Here is a 25,694-nt window from a genome sequence, read left to right as displayed (position 1 = left end):
CTACTGCAGAACTCTGTTACTAACAAAGACAGAAAGTACAAATATATGCAGATTTTTTTTTTTTTTAAAGTGAAGACATCTAAATAGGTCTGAATTAATCGTAAACCAGCCAAATTTGATCAGTAATCAATACACAGCTGAACTTCAGTGCAGCACACTTCCCCCCTGCCCCAAAATTAATTGTACTGATTTTTAGAGTTTGCTCTTATGTCAGTGTCGGGGGCGGGGGTGCTTAGTTAACAAGATCCAGATTACCTGGTAGGTATTCCCCTCAAACAATCTCAAAAGTCAGACTGAGTTGATTAGCAATCCCATACTGCTCTGAAAATGTATTTTAAACCCACTTATCTTTCATGACACAAAAAGCCTTCCAGTTAAGGCAGTCAATATGGCTAACCAAGAAAAGAGACATCATAACAAGTGATAAACAAAAAACTATTAAGAGCACCAAATTTTTTTTTAAAATGCCCCTATTAATCTATATTAATACCAGCTGCTACAGGTAAGCTTCTTAGTACTCACATTCCACCAAGCAAAGCAAAAGTTATAGAAAGTAGGAGAAAACTACTTTCCTCTCTCCAGCACAGGAAGGTTATTGTGTTCTCATAATGTGAATTAAAAAAGAGTAAACTACACTGTCTAGCCAACAATGGCAAGGCTAAGCAAAATCAAATCACTAGGAGAATTAACCTTAGTAACTAGACCATTGTAAGAATACACAATTCAAGGCAGCATGGTGAGGTTTTTGGGTTTTTTTTTTTTGAAACCACCTCAAGCCATGCCAGAGAGTTCATCTAAGAAGCAGCAGTAACTTCAAACAATCACTTCCATGTTCCCAATTTTCTAAACTGCACAATCTTTCAAACAAAATAGTCTCTCTTTTATTGTTAAGTTTTAAAATAGTACACATAATTTGAAGTTTGAGTAATACAATGGAGCAGGTTTGATTTGATCACTAATAATAATTTTAAAATACAGCTCTGGTTAACAAAGACTGACAGTTACAAACCCGTAACACCTTTACCTATAGATTTCATAACATTTGTTTGAATTCAACTCCCATTTCTGTAGATCTTCCAAGAGGTTATGAAGGAAATGCTTTGTCAGCAAGAATGAATAAATAGGAAGACGCTTAAGTATAAGTGTAACTTAAGTCATAGATATCAGACTCATTAGTAAAATACAGCAAGGTGCTTCTGGTAGGTCATTTACTTACCTCCACTTGCTGATTCTTGCTCTTCCCCTTCAGGAAACGTAGCCTGGCTTGGTAAACTATTCCTAGAACGAGTGACTGACTCTAAGTGTGAAGCCCTTCCCAACAGAGATAGCTCATCTAGCACCTCTCCTTCTTTGGCTTCCAAATCAGATTTTGAAGTGGTTAACTGCTTAATGTTACCTGGTGCCATTAAACTATTTGGGTCATTTAAACAAGCTACAGTACCACTGTCCAGGCTTAATACTCTGGCACGATTCTTGGCACTGTTTGTGCTCGAAGTCCGACGTGTAGATCGTTTTTTGCTAATTCCTTCAGAGCTTACATGGGTTTTGTGAGCATTTTCAGGGTCTGTACCCCCACGTTCTTTAGAAACGTATTTGGTCTTTAGAGCACTGTACTTTCCCTCAGGAGACTGGCATGAATGGGAGGTGGTGCTGGAAGAGCTATCACTGCTGAACTGGTGAGCTGACTGCATACTTGACGTCCTGCTCAAGTCACTTTGATCACTGGAGTCCTCATCATGACAAAACACAGCACTGTGAGGTTTAGTACCAGATACACCTCGGAAGGAAACGTATTCCCTGTGCCGACTTGAATCAAAACTACTAGCCCGCTTTTTTCCTGTCCTTCTCCGGCTGGACTTGTGGGTAGAGGCTGTTCGATATATTAAACTAGAAGATTTTGGTCTAACATCTCCTTCTTTTTGTTTTCCACTGGTTTCTTTAGAAGCTCTTGAATCTACTAACACAGCTAGTTTCTCACTCTGCTCATCTCTTTGTTCAGCAACCTTCCCAGGTGGCCTGTCAGCTTGCGTAGTCAATTCATTGGCATGTGGGTTCTTATTGGCCTCTTCTGAAGCAGAGGCACCAAGACCTTTCTGACTGGGCATCTCATCAGATACGTTCGAACCCTTTACCTCTTGAACACCACTGTGAGTGCTCACTTCCACAGCAGTCCTTTCGCTACTAGTCCTTTTGTCAGTAGTAGAACTACTGTCATCCTCCGAGTCAACACCACAGTCCTTTTTCTTACCATCCTTTTTCTCTTCTCTAGGAGACTCCTCCTCATGCTCTGACAACACACTTTCTATATGCGTTGAGCTAGTATGTTCACTTTTATAGCTACTGATGGTACTGTTAGTGTCACGATCAGTCCCACTGCAGTAGCTTTCTGTTGAACCGCTGCTTCTAGTACTCAGGCTTCTCAGACTGTCCACACTTTTGTCTGCTTTCAAGGATTTGCTCCTCCCACTCTTAGCCAATGGTTGAGGGCTGCTACTTTTCAAAATGTCATCTAATTGAAAAACTCCTGAAATGCAAGAGTTCTCAGCCAAGGACTCTCTGGATCCAGAAGGGGGCTTGGAAGCTTCTAACTCACTGACAGGATCTAGTCCTCGTCTTTGCTGATAGAGAGGGAAGTCATTTAGTGAAGCATCTGGAAAAGCAACAGCAGAGCTAGAAGTCCTTGGTACACCTCGTGGTCTATGATCCTTCCTATAGGAGTGAGAATGCAGAGTTACAAGCGAAGCTACTTCCGTGTCACATATGCTCGTTTTAGACTGGTCCACAAGCTGGTTGTTCGAGAGGCACACTTTGTCACTGTTGTCTCTTGGCAAATCCTGTCCAGAGGATAATGAAGGTTGGATGGAGACAAACGAGTCATTCGACACCAGACGAAAAAGCTTCCGATCAGTTGCCAAATCTGTTTAAGTACATATTTAAAGATATTCATATTCAGCTAATAAGACAACACAATTCTGAGAAGTCCCCAACCTCCTCTATTGCTCATGTGTCTCAGACTTAATGTTTTTATGAATCCCAAAGTTTCTTAATTATAAAAGTGTACCCTGCCTTTTATTTCCTACATGCAGTAAACTGTTTCATGTAAACATTAAAATTATTAAAGAAGACAGAGTAAACCCCATTAACTTTAAAGTCACAAAACAACCAACAAAAATCACCTTTCCTATCAGGTACCACGTAAGTTCAGTTAGCAAGGATGCAGGCACTGGCACAGGTCTATTGGTACTATAATGAAACTCCCTACAAAGTTATGAGTTTTACTACCTCTAAAACTGGTGGTGTTAAAGCAAATCAGAACAATTGTTTCTGTTATCCATCACAAGCGGTCTCCATAAAAGTGTCCACCTGCAGGTAGTACTGAAAGTCAGGCTAGTTTCTTTTAGTACTGTCACTAAAAATAGAAGATCTGGAGGCCAAGTTAAGTTACTACAATTGCTAAATTTTTTGTAGAGTGTATTTGCACACGTGTAACTTAGACTTCACAAACAGTTCTGTTACTCGGCTGAAAGTAGTAGAACCTCTATTTTAAAAATACTTTCTCCACTGAATCACACAGTAAAGACTGAAAGGAACCCCTCAGTTTAATTAGATTGGCCAAAATCAGCTACAGTATTCCCAGAGTTAACTTCCTGCTAATCACCAGGTACTTTAGAATCAGCAAACAAACGACTTCCCTACAGTTTTATGCTGTTTTAGTCTGAGCAGATTTTTTCCTGGCAATGAAGCTAAATGAAAAAATGAGATCTGAAACAAAATGGGACAACTGAAGAATACAAGCTAGCAGTTTCTAGGAAAAAAACAATTACACAACTCTGATAGCTTGCATATTAGAAGTAGTCTATAGCTCCAGAAACACAGAACTCTGCACAGGATTGTTTACTTTACATAAATGCATGCCTGATTTAAAAAAATTCATTTGGCTGTACTGGAATGCAAAGCAAATTAGTCAACAATGAGGTCCATGAATCCCAAGCCACTTTCAGCATGACAGAGATCATCTAGAGACATGTAAGCTAGCTATCTTTCAGCAGTAAGGAGACAGTAAATATTTATTACCTGCTGGAAGATGCCAGAACAAGAACCACACATCCAAAGTTAAAAGTATTCAAGCTATGCATCCCAGGAACTTAGTGTAATTAAGAAAGGAAACAAGAGAGCTTCAAGATGCCCTTTCTTAGAGCCTATCAACAAATTGCATGAATTTATTTAGCACATTAAGCAAAGGGTCTTTGGTAACAAAATACCACGTTTAATATGCAGAAGAAGAAATTTTACCTTGTTCTTCACTCCCTTCTTTACATAGGCTAGAACTCTGGCCAAGACTTAAACTGATATCATCAGAGGTCTTGGCAGTGTCAGTATCTCCTGTGAATTTTAAGAAAGAAGAGTACTAGTGCTCAAAGTTTTAACACATATATCTACATACACTGCAGACTTCTCACCTGTTATGAAAGACTGTTGCTTTTATTTCTTCATTTGAAGGTAAATAACAATAATTAGAAGTAACACAAGATTTGTCTTATCTTTTAGAAATAAATATTGTCTACTGTTTCTTTTATTTTGTATATAAGAAAGTTTTCATTCAGCTACACAGCTTCCATGAAGAACTGGAAAAAAGTATCTTACACAGAACCCAATGGAAATATAGATTTATTTTTTTTTCTTAAAGATATACCTATTTGGATAATCGTTTTTGCATGATTGCCAATAAAAATGAGGGGTGGATTGTAACAGAATACTTGTGAAGATAAAAAAGGCAAGGAAAAAAATCAGGAAGGTGACAAAAATTCACATCTCATTTTCTTTTGTCTTACTATTGGCTTAATAAATTTGCAAGACAGCAACTTTGCGTATTGCAATTTAACTTTTTGTCTCAGAGTTCACAAGGGCTGTCCTTGACAATACTTTTGCTAGATGCCGAGCAACTAGAATAATCAAGTCATTGAAATACAATACCAGAAGGGCGATTGGTACTCAAAATAGTAGGGAAAAGCCCACTCAAACCAACCCCTTGGCTCTGCATTTACAAGCAAAAGAAAAACCTGTTGTTATGTGGAAAACAGAGCACAGATTCCAGGATACTGTCTTCTAGTGTTTAAGGCACCTAACCTGGAACTTCAAGGAAGATTTATTCCAAGCAGTAAATGCTGTACTTAGCTCACAAAAATTTTTTCAAGATGAACAAGGTAGATAGTATTTAGAAACAATATAGTAAACAATAGTGATTTGAAGTGCTAATGCAAGGTAATTTTAAGTAGCAGCCAAAAATCTCACCTTTGATGGTTGCTGCTGTTCCCAGACGAGATAACCCAGATCCAACCTAGAAACAGGGAATTACGTAAAAAACTGTAAACTTTCAGGAATTGCCCAACTGTTGTTTCTTATTACTGTAATGCAGGCATTTGCCTATACACCTAGGAGAGATTTCCAAAGGCACAAAAGCATCCAACAGCACAGTGCTGTAAAATCCTTCCTGACTCAATGTTTCCACTGCAAACAGAGATGACAAGGCATCTAATTATGCATCCAACTATATCATTGCATTATTCTGTTTTATAGCCAATATACTTGGAGATTTTACTGTGCTGATTTTAAAAATCGTTTCTGATCTAGGAACTTCCCTTGAAAATACTTAATGTGAAAACAAACTACTAGTGTGGTGGTACACTAATAACTGCTGTTGTAAAGCTGAATGTTTAATGCAGTGATCACAGTTGCCTACAATGCTTAAAGAAAACACCACATTAATATAAAACTTATCTGTTCAACATAATCAACACCAAGCTAAACCCAATGGGAGCAGTTTCTGGGAAAGATACATATTTTTACCAAGGTTAGTTTTCAGGTCTGTCAAGAGTTGATCCAATGACCACGTAACCAGAAGAACCTAAGTGTTGGTACATGGAAAGTAGCAGCACCATAAACAGGGGATACAGCAAGATAATCCCTGCTGGCAGCTGAATAAACTTAAGTCATTTTACTGTATCTTATTCCTCCCTCTCATTCCTGCAAAAGCAATTTTTCTTTTGAAGACAGTTTCTGAGTACACAGATTACAGTTACCTCAAAGCAAGTAAACTGATTAGTGGAAGACTGTACAGTATTCCTTGATCTGTTCTTGGATATTAGTTACAACCACATTTCAGATTTATAGTATCTGCTTTTCAGCCATGTTCAATGGCCAACCAGCAGGTATGTACTTCCTCATACAAAAACTAGCTAGCTGTTTAAGTTTGCAGTCTGCCTTTCCACATACATCCTGTAATCTGTAGCAGATTATTTTGCAGAGATGCTAAAGAGAACTTCTTTCCTTCAATAATATTTCCAATACCACCTCTCTCAAAGAACTCCAAATAGCTCACAAAAATGCAGGTGTCAAATAATGAAACCACTCAGAAATAAGATAGGAAAAGAGCACTCCAAGGCAAAATCTGAACCCAAGAGACATAAAAATGATGGCAATTTGACTTTACTGTATACTGATTTGGACGTTGTTTTTCAAAAATCCCTAGTTCAACTGACTCTGGGGAAAAGAGAGCATAATTCTACTAATTCCTCTCTGTAAGCACAGCAAATTTAAGGTAATTCAAAGATGTGTGCAGATTTTATTCAGCCATACTACAGAAGAAAAATGGCTTTGCTACACATAATGCAAAAAAGCAGCTGGAGCTTGTTTAATGCATTTTCTTTAGTACACTGTCATGCACACTTTTTAGTTAGTCATTTTGCCATGTTTCAACTTTTTTTTCCCCTTCAGTAACATGCCTTGCTGAATGCTGTAGCTGAATGCAAATGCATCAGCATGGGAAAGCTATTTCACACAAAATCTGAACAGAACTCAGATGCTTACTGTTCACATACCCTTTTGATGCTGCAAATTCAATGACAGGAGACTAGTGAGCACTAATCTTATCAGCATAAACACATTTTAAACACTATACTTCCTTTCACAGCAGCTTTAACTGTGTTATAGTGTCAGCATTAAAGCACACAGGAAAGAACACGGAGCTTCTTCACATGCTTTAACATTAAAACTGTTATGATTGGAATAGTTTTTTCCAAAGACCAGTCAAAAGAAACATGATCCCCAGCCTAGTTCTGTCTTCCTACATGGACCATCGCTTCCTATTCCTTTGAACACTACAAAACACCTGCTTCTCTTCAAAGGTGAAAATCTCTTAAGAGTATCTATGCTGCATAATGGAACATTATTCAGATAAAACACCAACATTAGCATAACACTGCACTACATTACATACTGCTTGCTCAGAGAGCAAGTTAGAAGGACTTGATATTGTACACACCAAGAATTTCCATGTCATTCAAAAATAGCTTCAGTATCTTTAATATGATTGCTCATTGCCAACATCAACCTTACAGTCTGGCCAGTGAATCTACTTGTCCTCATGAAGAGTTGGTAAAAGATGCATGGCACGACCAGCTAAATGTCACAAGCCACATAGAAGAAACAGCACATGCAGCGCTATGGAAGTTGAATGCATAAATCTAGCAGACATAAGGAAACAGAACAACTTCCCCAAGGCAACTAGAGCATAATGAAGTTGCATTAAAATCTAATAAAGCCAAGTTCTTCAGCACTTCCATTTGGTGTGCAGCAGTCCCTATTTATTGCTTTCTTCCCACTCCTGTTGAAGTGTCAAAATAGTAAAGGTTTCGCAGAGGTCATCCAAAAATAAACAGTTTTAGTCTTTCCATGTCTACCAGGTTACCTTGCTTCGTACTTCAGCAAATTAACATTTTTGACAGCAGAGTCTGAACTGTCAGGAATAATAACTTTCAGAAAGCCATTGCAAGAGATAATCAGCAGTGGATACGTTCTAAGAAGACTTAACAGAAGTCTCCTCAAATTCAGCACAACTGAAGTTTGCCAATTAAGTACCTAAATAACAGATCAAACAAAAGTAAGGGAGGAAAACAAAAGTTAGAACATAAGGATGAAGTTACAACTTCAGATATCTAATGGCTCACTGATACCAAAAGGAAGAGGGAAGCCCACCACAGTGGGTCTTGGTACTTATCTAACCATGCTCTGAGCCATTTTGATTTACTAAATCAGAAGAACGCTAACTGAGCAAAAGGGAATACTTTCTGATGGGACAGTAGGTTGCTTATAAAATACATCCATTCCTAAAATGACCACAAGATGAGATGAGCAAGAGCTACGCAGCTTGGGGACTGCAATGCCACCCTAATAAAGCAGTTAAGAAATACAGAAAGTTAAGTTGTTTATCCTATAAAATAATAAGAAAAAAAAATCAGCAAAAATTACTCTACAGATTGCAAAGCCAGCAGTACTAAAGCAACAGCTGCAGTAGCTTTAATTCTTACCTGGTTGTTTGGATCTACCCCAGCATAAGAATTGCGTGAACTACAGCCAACAGGAGGAGTTGCTTCTCGTATGAACTCTGACATCTCAATCCCTCCACCAGGGTCACTGAGGGAAACATGAAAGAAAAAAAAAAAGAACATTAATCTACCAGTTAAATAGAAGTTTGTCTGTCTACACTGAGTGCAGATTCAGAACACTTCTTCCCTTTTCAAATATCAGGGGCTCAAATGTATCCCAGTATCTCAGATGAACACTGCCCATTTGACACAGGAAGCTCAGAGCTGGAGCACCCTATATACTGTCACAGAAACTGCTGCGTTGTCAAGTCCACGGTCACCAGCCAACACAAAAAGTTAAGACTTAGGAGCTACAAGGCATTTTGAAATGCTGACATATGAAATTCTGTCTATATGTACACACATGTAACTTTCGGATCATCTGTCCAACTATAATACCCAGAAATCAATCAACAGAAAGTATTAAATAGAACTCCTTCAAAGAGCAGGGAAAGGACTCTAGATCTTTTCCTTAGACTGGACCTAGGAGCAAAAGTAAGGATGGGTTAAACCCAGAAAGCCACACACTATCAGTAAAAGTTATTAGAAAGGCAGAGACATAGAGGGACATGGTATTTCTCCTAGGGATGCAAACCACTTCTTTCTACCACAAAACAACTTCCCTTCACATAATTTACAGGCCCTACAAAGAAATATTTTGAGGTTTAATATATATATTATTATGTCCTAGCGATTTCACCCTTTCAGGATTAGTAACTATTGGTTTGAAAGTATTTTCTAGATCAACATCACCAAACTGTAATTCAACATAATTCAGCTTGGCAAAGGCAGATATTTATGAAACAAAAGCTAGTTGGACCCGTCCATCAGGACAACGGGGTGTGAAATACGTTGGGGACTACAACTCAGGGATCCAAACTAGCACTGTTTGTTAATTGCTAAGAGGGAGAAGTTGAGGCATCCTTTTCCCTATCCCAACACAGTTCTCTTCAACCATCTTGATCCAGGAGACTTTTGAACAGAAGTAACTGCAGCGTGATTTGACACTGATGGTCTCTGCTCCTTCCCAAAGATAAACAACTACCTCTCAAAAAATCAATGATTCAGAGCTGTGGCAAGTCCACTTCAACATTTTGCTGGAGAAAGAGCGTATGCACAACTCTTCTCCAACTGGACTAAAGAAACTAAACATGAAGCCCCTCTGGAGAAGGGGACAGAAATGGACAGAAGCACTAAAGGACTTACTTAATAGACAGCTAGTCTCATAGAAGAGTTTCGTGCAGTAAGACCAACACGTAGTAATTTTTGTAATACATGGACATCGGTCCAGGCTATTATAAACAAACTATCTGTAGACTAAAGGACCTAAAACATCACTCATTCTGCAACATGACATTTCAAGCTGTTGTCATCTTAGAGAGGTGTAAAGGTACAACCTTGGGAACCATTCCAGATCGTACAAGAGGCACCTGAACCTTCGTACAACCAAAGAGATGCCAAAAAAGACAGTTTGAAGTTAGGACTATATTACTTCAACAAAAGTAAGGTAATTTAAGAGACAACCAGCCATCAGTTAGCAGAACAATTACAGGCCGACTCTAGCAAATTGAAGAAAGAAGGGAAAAGCTACCATTTTGGTACAGGTCAGCAGCGAGACATAAGCATGCTCTTATGGATGGCTGTTTACAGAGCCTTCTCTGACCTGATATTATCAATTCTGCTAAGGCAGAACTAGGTAAGGAAAAAAAAAAAAAAAAAAAAGATATACAGAATTCAGCTTCAGTAATTTCCACCAGCTTTAGCCAAACAAAGTATTCCTTATGTAAGCATTTTAAGAACACACAAGGACATAACATGAAGTTAAAGACTAAACTGAAAAATTCTCACTTAATGTTTAAGTTCAGCATACATTATGATGACAACTGAAGATAACAAAGAACACCTTTCACAAAAAATTTAAGTCCTTTCCTGTTTGAATAATTTGTTCAGAAACACTGCATATGATTAAAAGATGTCCTATGAAGCAGAAAAATAAGTCTATGTGAATAAGCTGTCATGCATAGAACCAGGTAGTTAGCCAGGGTGGGAGAAGGAGGTGATTTTGTCTAAAAGTGAACCAACAGATATCAGCATAAGCAACAATACAACCCACCCCCATCACTCTACTCACAGCTGCTATATTCTGTGACAGCACACACAAACTAATGGATTAACAACAGCTAGTAACAAACAACAATAAATAAAGTCTGCAGGAACAAGCAGGAAGTACGGATTTCTAGGATTAATCATTGTATATGTAAGGATCTGGACTACAAAGGCATGTAGAATCCTTTAGGAGCTATTTTCTGCTAGTGTTGTGGCCATTCCTTTCTGCTATTATGTTCTACAATCAGTTTCTTACAGTTTGCTGACTTCATACCTTAGAGCAAGCACTATGCTTTTCAGTTTGCCAGCAAAAAACAAAAATGAAGTTACCACACAAATTGAGAAGACTGAATAAATTATGTCCAGATACCTGCAATGGAGATTGCTGTACAGAGGCATTCAAAGACTGCACAAAACAAATTAAAACTAGTATTTCTAAGTATTAGTAACTGTCCTATCTAAAATTACTATCTGCTGCTATATTGCATTAGTGTGTCAGAGACTAACCGAAAGTCTGAAGAGGATATAAGTCTATATGAACTCAGAAGTTTAAAACCTGACTTAGGCTGATTGACTGAAGAAATCTGATATTCGGACTAGAACTTCCAGAAAGAATTTGGAATGAGCAATTTTGATTTCAGGACAAAGCAGAGGAACAGTTTTATTCTTTTCTTTTGAACGCCTTCTTCTGTCCTTAAATTCCAACTAAAACAGCAGGATAACTAGTCAGGAGGCTGCTCTCAAAACACATAAGGACGACAGCCTGTACTGCAAATGCTAGACCATGACAGTTTCAAGTATTAAGAGACATTTTCTTTAAAGCTTGAATCACTAATTATAGAATCAAAAAGGCAAAAACAACTCCAAGCTCAAGAACAGGTCTGCCAGCCACAGAAAACTGCAAGGAGAAGAAATAGCCAAGGTAGGGCAAGAGTTGCAGAGATCTTTTTTCCCATTTCCATTTCCCTTGCTCATACTTGTTTAAGCTGACAGTACATAACTCAAAGATGCAACATTCTCCAGCTGTCAGTTTTATTTTGTAGAAGTACTCGGGAAATTAATGTAGCATCATGATTACAGCTCCCCCAAGCTGACGGAGAGTGGGGACAGCAGTGTCACCAGCTTAACGCTTTATGTGTCTTTGAACCATAGTAGCCACCAACACAAGAAAGAAGCCATATTCATACCCCCAAAAGCACGACCGATTTAAGTGTTTTGAGTTATCTATGTGGGTCCACTGATACCCAACAAAGATTACATTTGCACTGTTCCTTCTACCTTTTATGCGAAATTAGGAGCCTCTATCCCCATTATTTGTTTTCATGAAATCTCACAAAAGCATTACTAACACCACCTCCTTAAGTATGAAAGCAGCAAATGCACTAGAAGCTACAGAAGAACTCAACTCACATTCCTACCTCTAAATTAAGACTAGCTTCTTTCAAAAATACTAACTGAAGAGTTTCAGCTTCATAAAGATGAGGAAAAAACAAACAAGGCATTTCTTAGGGAACAGTAAGTTGCTCTTTGCTTAAGCATGCCAAAGTTCTATGAAAAAATTAAAAACCCTCAGAGTTTGATCCTATTCACAAACCAATGTGAACCAAAGATAAATGAGCAGTTCATGTAAACCTACAAATGACAGCACATAGTTTTTGTCAGATACCTGAAAGCACCACTTTATTTCTGAAGATGTTTATCTGCAGAGAACAGCAGTACTTAGAAGCTAAACAGAATCCTGAACATAACTTTTGAACAGAAACCGTACTATTGCTTAATCCTTCAAAAATACTATTATTCGTATCTAAAGTGGTCTCAAGGAAGGTGCGTGTGGCGGGGTGAAAACTCTAGGACAGCTTTGCACACTATACTATATATATTTATTTGGTATAACATACTGTAGCCTAAGCTATCAAAACTAATATTCTGATTATGCAAATACTTAAAGTGGTACGTCTGCTCAGATCTCCCTTATATCCATCTTATGCTACGGAAGCAGAGTTTTAAAAAAAAGAAAACCCTACATACACATTTTCTTCCAAGACAGTTTTTTTTAAATTAGTGTTCCAATATAACTTACTAAGAAGGTGACAGCTCAATATTAAACACTCACTCTACATCCACTCTACTGGTTTGAATGTTATCCCAGAGTTCTTGTAAGCTTCCAGGCAAAGATTAGTATATACTGTACATCCCACTTACCAAAAAGTAACTCCGTAATTTCTGCATTGACCTTGTTCCCAGTTCTAGTTAAGAGACCTGAAAGTGGGAACAAGGATCATATAAAGTTAATGAAACTTTAGTTGGCAAGCAGGACACACAGCATCAAACTAACCTCTACTTCTGAGCTCGCAAATGCTTCTAAGGTAGTAACTTGTCCCAAGTCAACTGCTCCTTAGACAAAACAGAACTTCTGAAACATCCAGAAGTAATTCACATTACTAGTAGAAAGAAGTCCCTTGCCAAGTCTTGGCTACTGTTTTGGAAGCAAAAGCTACATGGCTTGGAAAAAAAAGAGCAAAACATCTAAGGATCACAGCTAAAACATGCATTAGCAAGGCTGCATTGAAACAGAACAGACCATTAGTTTACTTTCATGAATTTTATTACGCAGAATAAGCATTAATATACATTTAGGCAAGCATTCTGCCAAAATAGCTCAATACAGTTTTATTAAGTTACACAGTGATCTAAATGGAGTCACAATGAAAATCAGCAGGTTCAGTTACCAAACACAACATGGAAAAAGGGTCAGGTTATAAAAGACTGATACAAGTACTGTATATCGACTTTAAAGGAATCTAAAGACACTGGTTTTGCTAACAATACCTGAGCTGAGAGCAGATACAGAAGAACTTAAGCCCCATCTCATGAGAAGCTACCCCATATACACAGTGAAGTCCTTTTACTTCTAGGCTAAGCATTTTAAAGAGCATCACTTGAACATGTCCTTTCTTTAAGCATCCTGATAAACAGACTTAACAGGCTTCTTTCAACTACATTTGCTTAGAGCATATGTCTCCATGTAAAAGTTTCAGGGCTGGGGTTTTTTTAATGAGACACACACAGCCTTCTAAGAGTCAGGACAGCATACTAATTGCCTCACTTCGAAAACTATTCATGGCTACTAGTACCAGAAAGTCACAGACAAGAGAAAGGTCTTCTTTAAAAGCTAATAATTCAAGGTTGATTTATTTCATGCAGTCTAACTCTTAAGATGACCTCAATCCTCTGGAGCCAGGCAGAGGCTTTGATAATAGAGCTCGTAACACATCCACAGTCTGATCAGTCTGGTTAGGCTGGCCTTGTTGATGAGTCATCTTTTGCTCTTCTTTCTCCAAATAGTCTGGTCAGAGGAAGAAAACCTCTGGGCTGTTTTATGCTGGCAACAGCAAAGAAGATCTGTGGAAAGGAATCACCTCCTATTGACAGTACTTCAGAATCATCATCTTTATTACTGAGCTGAACAATTACAGAATTTCCAAATTCACAGGAGGGTGTTCTCCTGAAGTAAGACTATGACTGGAGTAAAGCATTGTATCTGACTCCTGCTTTTGCAAAACTAAGCAAATTGAAACCCAATCAGGCATTCCTTTTAGTGATAAAAGACTTTGCATGTAATATGTGGTCTTTGACAGCTAGATTTTTAAAACTAAGTCTACTGCTGAAATAAGATTACTTGTACCGGTTGTGTTCATTAAATATTTAGTGACCTAATCAGCACACATTTTCCATGCTATTGTTTCAGTGCTTCCAGCATTTTCAACATTGTTCTAGAACTCCTTTGGAGAAGGAACCAGGAAATTAACATGAATCCATCATTTCAAACCTAATACATAAATAAGTCTGCTTTTAAAGACAAGACTTAAGCAGTCTTTCAGAACTACAAAGGTCTGCATCTATATTCCTCAGTGTTTATTTCAACCACCATTCCAGTTACACATCTGGCAAAGACAGGGTTGTTTATCATTTGAAGCAGTACACAAACATCAGCAGACACCTTACCTGGGCCCATTGCTGTCTTTCCTCTTGGCTGAAACATTGCTTTGTTCTGGTTTTGCACCTCTGTCCATATGCTCACTGGCATTCCTCTCCACAATTTCTCCCTCATCCAGTGCCCTGTGCAAACGGTAATTCACCATCTTCAAAACGATAAAGAGAGCTGCTATCACCGGGCAGTAGACAGCTACTATCATCATGGAAGAAGGAAGGGCCTTTCAAAAGAGAGTAAGAAAGAGTTTATGAACACAAGGTTAAATGTCCATAATAATACATAAAGCTATCTAGACTATAACAGTTTCTTTCATACAGAAAATATTGATCATACTGAAAATGAAGGTTTAAACACACACCCCCTACAGTCAAACTTTGTGTGGAGATTGTTAGAAGTCTAGCAACATAGAAAAAAGGAACAGTTAGACTATAAGATACCAAAGCACCACAGCAGCATGCTAAGTAGACCTATCATTGGAGCCTGAGAACCAATTCAACTCTTGTTCTCTTTTTCCAGGCTACTGGAATATAAGACCTAGACTAGGAAACCTAAAGCTAGCATGATTTTTTTGCGTCACACACAATATTTTTTATTAGTTGTTAGAAATAAAAAAAGATGGGAAGATTTTAAGCAACTTGAAAACTAAAACAAGCACAGGGTATGACCTTATTTCAGGGCTAGTACACAGCACCAAGTCCATTTTGGAAAAACTGATGCGAGTTTGACAGCATGGTGGATGGGAAAAAACCTGTTCAACTACCCAACATAGGTGTTTGTACTTAGCTTGTCAGCTTCCAACAGCTACTCTTGCATGACAAGATACTGATCAGTCACAAAAGCCAAACTTCTCCCTACCTGCATACAACAAAAAGGCTGTTTACATTTGCGGCTCACACATTTGAGCAGTAGTCCACAATAACCCACAAGACCACATGCTGCAAAAGTTTTGTGCTAGACCATTACATGCCCATGCAAAGGCAGCCAACGCAGATATCCTGAAGAGAATTTTTCAGCTGTGTCAAAGGTGGCCAGAAGCTACATGAAAAAACCTCAGTCCTGAATTCAACTTTGAAACTCCACTCAGAGTTACAACTTCTCATGCAACTTTTACTGAGGCCTGTAAGTTTTTTTACAGATCACTCACTTCAGCAACAGATATTAAGTGCAGCCTAACAGCTATTTAAAAGAAGTGTTCAGAGTACTAGTTAAACTTCAGATTTCACTTCAAGGCTTTCACCTTTCTAATTTACCTTTCAGTCATATTTGTAATTTTGCCATTTCCCTAGGCAGTCACTAAAGAAAATGAGATTAACTCTTAGTCTTCATCCACAAATAGACCACTTTCCTTTCAAAAGCAACAAGAGTCTGTGTTCTCAGATATTTTGCTGCATCACTATCCTTTACCTCACTGATGGTGTAGTTTGATATAAAATTCTAACAACCATAAATATGTATTCACACACACAGACATACAACAACCAGAATGAAACAGCATTTGTTACCCAGCACGAACATTAATTTAGTAGATCAGAACAACAGATTAACACTCTTCTTAGACCTCCTAGCCTAAGCAGAATTCCAGCTTGTTTCGTACACGTAGTCTCCCTCCCTATGCAGACCACTGCAAGGGAAAAGTATGGTGATCAAAGCCCCATGCACATCTAGCAGAATCAGAAAAGGAACATGACTGGAGAATAAGACAGAGAGCCCTCTCTATTCTGCACATAAAGCAAGTTTTAGTCATTTAAAAGAGATCTGATTACAACATCAATATTTCTACATATTCAAGAGCTTATTAGTGCTAGAAGAACTGACAGTGCTCATCACACAATTTAAGCCACGAGTTTCGCAAAAACACTGTTTGAAAAGATCTCCAAATACAAAATATTGCACCAATAAACGGGACAAAAGAATAAACATTTCTAAATATTGTATTGACTGTTGGCTTCAGAACAAAACCAATCCTTAACCTGGCTGCTCACTTTCTGGCAGTAAGCAAAAACAAATAATCAATATAACATTTCTAAAGCCAAATAAGTATAAATAATTGAGTCTGGAGTCAATCAGGAGGCAGGTTACTTATTAGGATTCTTTTCTTAAAGAGATCAAGTTTAACCTTCCTTTTTCTCCAAAACGAGTTAAGCCAACACCTAATATAACATTCGAAGTAGGATGGGCAAACTAAGCTGAGGTATGCTAACTTAGATTTTGCATGCTGAGCTGGACAAGACCCTAACGGATAGGGAGATTCACTTAACAAGCACCACCTCAGGAGGAGAAAGAGGAAACAAAGCTATTTTAAAACAGCATCGTAAGCAACCAGGAGCCACAATGACGCTAATGGCATCCATACAACCCCTGAAGCAATGCTACAAGGGTTTCCTCAAGAAACTCTGTGCTTCTGCTTCCAAGAACTTCAGAGGCAGCTAGCTCCCTGCTGGCAAGAGTGAACCTGTTAACTTTGGAAAAACGTATGAGCTTCCTGTACCTGCTAAGCACTCTGCTACCCAATCACAAACACAACTTCAACTATCCTCTCCTTTACAAGTACCTGGTGTTCAGAAGCCATTATACCAGAAGAGTCAGTCTAACAGCAGATGACAAAAGCTAGAGTTAGAAAAGTAAAGGTATGTCTTTTATAGACTACCTGGAGAGCTCTTCAATTACTCCCCTCCACCAGCAGTGGGGTCACAAAGTGTACCCAGTTTATCTTGCAGAACGCAAAAGGAAAGTTTAGAGAACAAGTGGGAGAAAAGGCAAAACACCTCATGTAACTTGCAGCAAACCCAATAAAAAAATTCAAGGGTGCTTTTTGCTCACATCCTGTTTCCACAGGATTACAGAAAGCTAAAAATAAGGTAAGTTAACTCACTACTTTTCATTCTTCGTATTCATTAGTAGTTACTCCTCTCTGGATAGGGTATATACTCTGGAAACAGAAGAAATTTTAGCATGTCTGGCATACTCTGCTATCTGATCGTGCTTTATATGAAGTCTCATGCTGTAGTACAGCAGTGCTACCCATGGTACCAGCAACTCATCTGCATTCCAGCCTCAAGAGGAAGAGTACTGCAGCCTAACCTAAAACACTGGTGCCTTCTCTATTTTTCTTTGCCAAAAACTTAGAAGCATTCAACTTCCATTTGGGGTCTTCTCTCCACAAGCCAAGGCAAATTAAGGTGAGATTAGTATTTTAAACTGTGCTTGACATTTTATCACATTTGAGGAGAGACAGGTCTCTCACGAGCATAACTGAGCATCCTATACAATACCATCTTCAAGACTGGAATACAAATCTAAGTTCTACGAAATTGCAGCTACATCTCATTTCAGTTCTTTTCACAAGTACTAAAGCATTTTTATTGGGCACAACAGACTAAAAACCTCAGGTTAGAGCTTGTTAGCAGACACCAGCTGGCTACAAGTCTGTAGCTGCAACAGCATTTCAGAGAACATCCCATTTCACTGCACATCTCTAGTCACTTCCAGTAGCACCAAAAGGAAAACATACACTGCATAGCAGTAGTCACAACTGAAGCTCTTGTAGGAAAGGAGAAATAGCTAGACATGACCATACAAAAGCTGCCTGCTTTAATTACATTCTGTTGAAAACTTCAGTCATCTCATGGCTGAACAAATCCAATCATTAGATCAACTCCTAGCTGAAAGTATTTCCCTAAATCTTAAAGGGAAGTTAAGTAGTACTCTCAAAGATTGAGAGGGAGGGGAAAGACACTGGTTTTCTACGACCTTTCCCTCAGGAGTGACTTTCCAAATTTAAACCTTTCAAGACAACTAATGAAAACCATACTATACATGTGGACAAAGGTAAGATGCAGGAATGCACAGTGGAGGAGTGTGACTGTCCGTTCTGGAAGCTCCTGGCTGTTAGGTCAGCTCAGTTGTATCACAGCACACCTTTTGTGAAAGAGTGAGTAGAAAAAGCTTTAAGCACTCCTAGATTCCAGTGGTCAACCTAGAACAGAAAAGAAACCTCAGACCACCAGTTACAGGACTAAAATATTCCCATTTGAACTACAAAAGGTCATGTTTCAAATACATAAGTGCCAGGAACGAGAGGGAATTTCATTGATCACAGGCTGTGCTGCATACTTATGAAGAAACAAAGACTATATGGATCTTACCTAACCACATCTAGCTTTAGCTAGACACTACAGATGCAATGGAGTTTCCAGATTCTTTTCAAAAAGAGATGTGTAGGTGTTACCTGTTGAGAACATTCATAGGAAAGTCTCCCAATCCAAATCAGATTGCAAGTCCTTACGTAAAAATGATATCAATCAAACGTTTATTAAGCAGTAACAGTTGTCGTGTAAAGCGCTCTCAAGTTCAAGCATTTTGAGGCCAGTATTTTATAGAAACATTCATACTAGGGAAGAGGAAAGATCAAGAAACAACAGATGTTGTTTTGTCACCATTTTTTGTTTATGAACAGCCAGAGCCCTAAAGAACTGCTGTTATCAGGAAGCATATTCAGTTACAAGTTACTTAATCTTTGACTGAAACCTCAAGGCGTACAAATGAAACTTGAGTAGCCAAAAAACTAAATGTGGCTTACAGCAATGTGGGACACCAGGGATTCTCATCATACATCCAACTTCAAGTACTTAAATTCTTAGTTTAAGAAACAGCACCTACTTCAGAAACTTCACTGGAAAAAGACTTCCACATGAAGCTACATTTATATGACCTACTTCTGTAACTATGTACAGAAGTCAGGAAATCAAGTGCCTATTAAGTGAACTGTTGTCTAAACGAGCTTCACTTTGACAGACAAGTTCTGTAGGTACATATGAGCCCATCACCCCAAGCAACGTACAGTCCTGGCTCCTCTTCAGTCACTGGCAAAGTTCCCCGAGTGCTGGAGCCAAGACTTCACCCCCTCCTGCGCGCGTGGTGGGGCTGAAACAGCATTCCGACTAGGGGAAGCGCTTTGGCAGCCTCCTTTCCTCCCCTCCCCCTTGCAACACCGATGCATAACATTGGCCTCTGCATTTAGGGTATTTTTTCCAACTCTACCACTATATTTTACAACCTAGCTGTACAGTTCCCCCATATTGTAGCATATTTTCTTCTTCCAACTTGAGTTTTGAATTAGAGTAAAAACAGGGATCAGCTCTTACTACAGATATGCAGATCAACAGGCACAGTTGAGTCTGGTACTGAATACAAATATCCAAACAGGATATATTTAACTAGTCTAGAAAGCAGTATTTTTGTATGCGTGCTGCCAAGCCACAAATCAAACAATACAGACTCTCTTCCTCTACACCCCAATTCCTTCATTATCTACACTTCTCTTTTAGCCACACTTCTGACAAGGGTAGGTTAAGTGTATACATACACATGAGAAAAAGAGAAGTATCTGGATCTGTAACATAGATACATTTCTGTATACATTTGTCTCCTCTCCTTCACACAGGGTACAGGCCTCACCTTCATGTGTTTAAGCTCAGAAGGCAGATGAGGGACCAAGGCAGAAAGGCTAGCTGAATTCTACGGCGAATTTCTTCAGTCAGTTTGCACCATGCATTAAACCCATCAACCCTAACAGCACTGGCATACACGTGCAAAGAAACACACGGATTTATGGTATTACCTGCTGACCACAACCATTCTCAGATTCCATTCTGAAAATACAGGATCAACAGAAGGAGTGCACAGACGAAAGATTAGCAACACTGGGTGCAATAAACTAAGTCTTTAAGTAATAATAATAAAATTACCATATCCAAAAGAGATTAAATGTTCATTCCTGTTGGGGGTTAAATAACATTTGAAAAAAAGTTATTAGCTTCCTGTAAAATGCATTCAGCCTTGAGAGCTAGCTACAAGCGAAGTTCTTATGGAATTCTTTTGCCTTTACTGCTACAGAACAACTTAGGAATAACTACAGTTATTGCTGCCCCAATATATCAAAGCAACACTATGATGTCAGAATTCCTTATGTGAGAAAATTTTATAAGTAATATAAAACCTGCCAGCATTCTAAGTCTTTCTATATACCTTGGTTTTTAAACACACAGGGTTGTCTGCCAGCAACAAGTCATTTGAAGCTAGCTTAGAAACGCCCTCCTACACACCAGTGAGCCATACTCAGAATTCACACTACGATTACCTAAGACTTTTTAAGCAAGTTCTGCTTATTTATGTATGTCCTACAGAAATGCAACATTTACTGCTTTTTATTCTGAAAAAGAGCTTAAAAGATGCTAAAGAGCTAAGATGACCATCACAGTTCTGCCTGTTTAGTTTATGTCTAGACAACACTTAAACTGCAGAGGGTGGAAAAAGGGAAAACAGCCAAATATGATTCAATCTGCTTTAACTTGTGACTAATCTCCCTACTTATTTCTCAGGGAAGTTGGCACTTGTTGTTGCATCTTTAACTTGTCCAGAGTTATGAAGCAAGAGAATTTTTCTGACCTCAACAAAACCCAAAGCAGCTTGCTTTTGCCCATCTTTTCCCTCTGCACAGGAAAAGAAAAAAAGTTTAGGCAACACTGACATTTAGCCCATAGTATGGGTAACTGAAGCTTAACTGCTAGTTTAAGAGCAGCAGGAAACTCAAATGCTGGTCCAGATTTATCAGTTGTCAAAAGACTAGGTACAATATAGATCAGTCCCCCTTCAAAAGTCTCCTGCGCATGCAGGATATAGCTCACCACACCTTTATGAACAGCTTTCTCACCAAGGCAGTACTAATGAAATAGACTACTCTGACAAAGCAGGGGGGGAAAAAAAAAAAAAGCTACATTTGAGACCAAAAGGACTCTCCTCTTCCCATATCTGGTGGAACTCTAAACAGATACAGATTCACAGTTTTTAGAGAGGATCTGCTTAGTTTAAAGTTTTATCTACCTGTTGTCACATTAACTTTGGTTTTAAAAGCAGTTTGTCTCAGCCTGTGGTTTCCTTGCCAGCAGTCTAAAGTTTTCAAGCAAAAAGCCTTGGAGCTACCTTTTCCAAGACATGGCAATATGAATTAAAAACTAACCGTACAGGACTGTTACCTCCTCTTCCACATTAGCTATTTCTTAGTATGGAGTGTCTCATACTTCAATCTTACAAATTGCTTTTTAACAAAGCAAACACCTGACCTCAGAGCTCTGAATCTCTGCAAGTACACTCACATAGAGTTTTTCCTCCAAGGTTTCATTCACTAACTCACATTTTTTCACAAGGCAGTTTCTTCTTTAAGTTGTCACAGCACCTGGACCTGGCAGACTTGCAAATTACATTCTATCTCATATGCTCAAAACTGGTCACAACACACCTAGTATGAACACACTTTTCTACTGAGAAATCTGAAGTGAAATATTAGTATTTCGTAAGTTACACACAACTTACACAGAAAGACAAGCACTGGCCAACAGGAAATTGCCACCTTCTCTCATAACTGATCATACCTCTGCTGTATTTGTTTCCAAGTCCAAATGTCAAGAAAGTTTCCAGGTTTAAAGGTTAGTATTTTAACAGCTTTGATTGAATCATCAGATACAAAGATATATTCAACAGGAATTCTCCCAAACCAAGTACACAAGCAAAAAAGCTGAAGTAACTTCTTGTCAGTAACACACAGTCCAAATGCACTGCCAGCCAGCACACAATACACTACACTGTGCCCCAATAAGCTTCTAGGTTAAGGACCCCGAAGCACATGCCTCCCCCAGTCTCAAAAGTCAGAATAGAAAGTGATAGAGTTGCCAGCCAGAACTACTAGCTAGATCTGACAGCTTCCACAGAACCTGGGCTTTCTCCTGGACTACCAGCAGATCTGCAGGTGAAGCTAATAGAGTTATGCCCAATTTTCAAGGAAAGTAAACAAAAACGAAGGCGAAGCACCAACGACTGAAGCGCTACCGCGCCCGATGCGCCCCGCTAGCACCCACCCACACCTTCCCGGTAACAGGTCAGTGCTTCCGAAACGCTGCAGTCGCAGGCGTATTCCGGGCCGCCTCGACCGCTCACAGCGGCGGGCGCCGGCAGGGGAAAGCCGCGGGCGGGCAGGCGGGCCCCGGGGCGCCCCTTCCCGGGGCAGCCCAGCAGCGGCAGCGCGCAGGCGGCGCCGCGGGCAGGGGGCGCGCGTGCGATGGCCCCGGCCCCGCGGCCCTTCCCGCCCCCCCCCACCTCCGCCCGCCGCCGCTGCTGAGGCGGGCGGCCCCCCGCAAGGCCCGCCCGCCCCGAGGCCCAGGCCGACACCGTTCCCCTGGGCGCGGCGGCGGCCTGCGCTCACCATGTAGAGGGTGAAGGGGAAGCCGAGCAAGAAGAGCCACAGGTAGAGGTGCAGCGCGTTGACCCCAGCGCCCTGGTGCGGGTCCTGGTACCAGCCGCCGCTCAGCGCCGCCCACACGCCCTGGCGCAGGATCTGCAGCACCTGGGAGCCCATGGCGGCCCCGCTCCGCCGAGCCGGCCCCGCTCTATCCGCCCTGCGAGCCCGGGCAGAGTCGCGCGCCGCCCGCGCTCCGCGACAGCCCGCAAGGCCGCAACCGCCGCCGCCGCCTCCCCAGCAACGCCGCCGCCATCTTATGTCCGGGCCCCGGGCCGGCCGCCCGCCCCCGCGCCGCCGATAGACCGGCAGCCCTTGCGGCAGGGGACGCCCGCCCCGCGCTCTGTCGCCGGGGAGGGACAACGCTGCGGGGGCGGCCGCTACTGCGCCTGCGCGCCGCCTCCCTGCTGCCCCGCCTCCGCCGAGGCGGGCAGAGCCGCCGCCAGCGCCCTCTGGCGGCGCGGAGGAGGACGGGGCGGCGCGGGCCGGCTCGGAGGTGGGGGAGCGCTGGCGCTGCCGGCCCTAGTCCCCATCTGGGGCCCAAACCCCACCTACGAAGCGGCAGCAGGCCGGGGTCCGCCCGGAGTACCGGGGGGGAATGTGTCCCCGGTCACCGAGGCGGGCTCACGCCTGCGGTCTGGCCAGGGTGGCCCTCGGGGCTCATGCCATGTCAGGATACTCCTAGAAAATGGAGGGAGACGCAACCGTTGCAAAGGGCTTTTCCTGCCCCTCTCTCAGGGCCTTGCTCCTGGCAAGATGCCGTATCCTCTTCCTGTGGCAGGGCAGGAGGACATTGTCCCGTCGTACCCTTTAATTCTTCAAAATTAAAGCAAGATAACAAACTCCCCCGTTTTTGGAGTTCCTCCATTTACTGTCAATACACGATTTTACCAAAACCCACCCATGCCTATCCCCACTGTGAGGTTTATTTTGCTGTTGCTTTCAAGGTATAAAGCCAGAATCGCTTGGATTTATTAGAAAGGAGAACAGAACGCTGCAGGCCGTGGGTACACCACGAGTCTCTCACAGATTTAAGTCTCAGCTACTACATTCACCTATTTTTACAGAAGGTCACTAGTTCTCAAGTCCCAGCTTTTCAAGCTTTTCCCTTTGAAAAGCACATCCCAAAAGTCACACGTCTGATAGAAAGGGAGGGATTAAGGAAAGAATTTTGAGAGTGCTGTGAAGCAGGGGAACAAGCAGGTCTCTTCCTTCAGACCCTATGAATGAGTAACACTGAGGTTCCCTCATTAAATTGCCTGACTCTCCAGTCGTATTTGGGAAAAAGCAGCTTTGAGGGCACAATATGATACTGTCGCTGTGGTGGCAGAAGGATCCCACATAGGTTCTGTCCTGAAACCAAGTTACTGTCCCACTCCAGCAGGTACGAGGCAGGGGAACAGCACCTTCTGGGTCTCTGCTGCAGAGGAATCGCAGGAATGAAATAACCCGAGCACTCAGCCGTGACTCATGATGAGCATGCATTCAGGCTGGTGTTTTCAAGAGGCTGTGTTAATGCCACAGTCTCCACAATGTTTTTCTCCCTGACGGCAAACCAATGGCAGCATTTGGCTATTCTTGGAAAACCAGAAGACAGAAGTGACTGACTCAAAGCAGATGTAGATGATCTATTTTTTGTTTCCCCAGTGGGAAAGTAGGGAGAAGGGACGGACACAAAACCCTAGCCATGATGGCTCTCTCCCCTCAGTATAAACAAATAAACAAATTTTTAACTTTATTGTTTCAGATAGTACATTTTCAAATACAGGACTGCTAGCAGTATTTTGCAAAGGAGCATTTTTTCACTCTCAAACAGGATTGAGATATGAAAGGAAAAAAGGATGCGGAAGGAGGAGGGAGAAGAGGGGGAAAAAAGGCAACAGAGAAAACCTACAGAGGATTATCATGGATGGGGAAGGGCAATTCCCGTTATCCTTTTGGGATAAAGCCAAGCATGACAAGCCTCACCAGTTACAGTAGGCTCAGAAAAAAATAAAACTGTGAAGCCTGTTTCAACTACATTATTTGCCAAAATACCATTAAAAACTAAAATTACACATACAGCTGTTAAAAGATGAAGTTTTTAGGATGTGTTATTAATAAATACACTATTATACTGTAACAATCAGGATTATGAAGCATTAGTTTTTCCAGCAGTTTTTTTATGAATGTTACAAATAAGCTGTTCACCTTCTCCACAGAAAGGAGCCAAGAGGGATAACTTCATTAATAAGGTGTCTGAAGGCTGCAGTAAATGCTTTAAAAACCTTTATGCTTCTGTTCAGGAGCCACTGATTAAATCTGGACAGATTAGCCTCAGCCTCATAGTAATGATTTGCGTTAAACAGTGCCCCTGTGTGAGAGGCTGGATGCTATGGAAGCTTATGGCTGCTTCCCGAGCCCTGCTCCTAGAAGTCATTGGACCAGCCAAGGAGTGATAGAGGCTTGGGGGTGGGAATGCATTAAAGCAAAAAACCAAACAGGTGAAACAAAGCATAAATGCTACTGGCTCAACCCTGATCGAAAATAGCATAACTGAGTTTAGCACAGATAGCCCTGTTCAAGAGCACTTCATCATGGGCTGATCTGGTCTGCATCCAGTAAAATAAGCAAGAGAATATCATGTGCTTGAGAGGACAATTACATTTCATTGTTTAGCTATTTAAGTGCAGACAGGCTGAAAACATTAGGACACAAAATGGGGAAATAATATTATTGGAATCCATCCATGCCTGAAGGTAAAATTGATAACAAGTCCAGTCATAGGCATCATTAACAAAGTAAGAAAAAAACAAACATGATTAGCTTTTAAGGGAAACAAACAATCCACATCTGAATAGAAAGTAACAGCAGTAGACTCAGTCTATGCATTGAACCTCTG

General features: G+C 40.7%; 1 protein-coding gene across 2 annotated transcripts in view; it reads right to left on the bottom strand.

Annotated features, from left to right (window-relative positions):
• PCNX1 (pecanex 1) overlaps positions 1 to 22,933 on the bottom strand; it is a 90,898-nt gene extending 67,965 nt beyond the window's left edge. For both annotated transcript variants that reach the window (XM_059819908.1, XM_059819909.1), the window contains exons 1-6: positions 22,781 to 22,933; positions 14,535 to 14,743; positions 8,367 to 8,472; positions 5,293 to 5,338; positions 4,294 to 4,383; positions 1,217 to 2,917 (exon numbers count right to left, since the gene is read on the bottom strand). In XM_059819908.1, the coding sequence (XP_059675891.1) occupies positions 1,217 to 2,917; positions 4,294 to 4,383; positions 5,293 to 5,338; positions 8,367 to 8,472; positions 14,535 to 14,743; positions 22,781 to 22,933 (2,305 nt within the window). The remainder of the gene's footprint in view (positions 1 to 1,216; positions 2,918 to 4,293; positions 4,384 to 5,292; positions 5,339 to 8,366; positions 8,473 to 14,534; positions 14,744 to 22,780) is intronic.
• Positions 22,934 to 25,694: the final 2,761 nt, after the last annotated feature.

Source organism: Gavia stellata, chromosome 7, assembly GCF_030936135.1.
Source record: "Gavia stellata isolate bGavSte3 chromosome 7, bGavSte3.hap2, whole genome shotgun sequence".
Taxonomy (NCBI): domain Eukaryota; kingdom Metazoa; phylum Chordata; class Aves; order Gaviiformes; family Gaviidae; genus Gavia; species Gavia stellata.
This window is presented reverse-complemented; position numbering and strand designations above follow the sequence as displayed.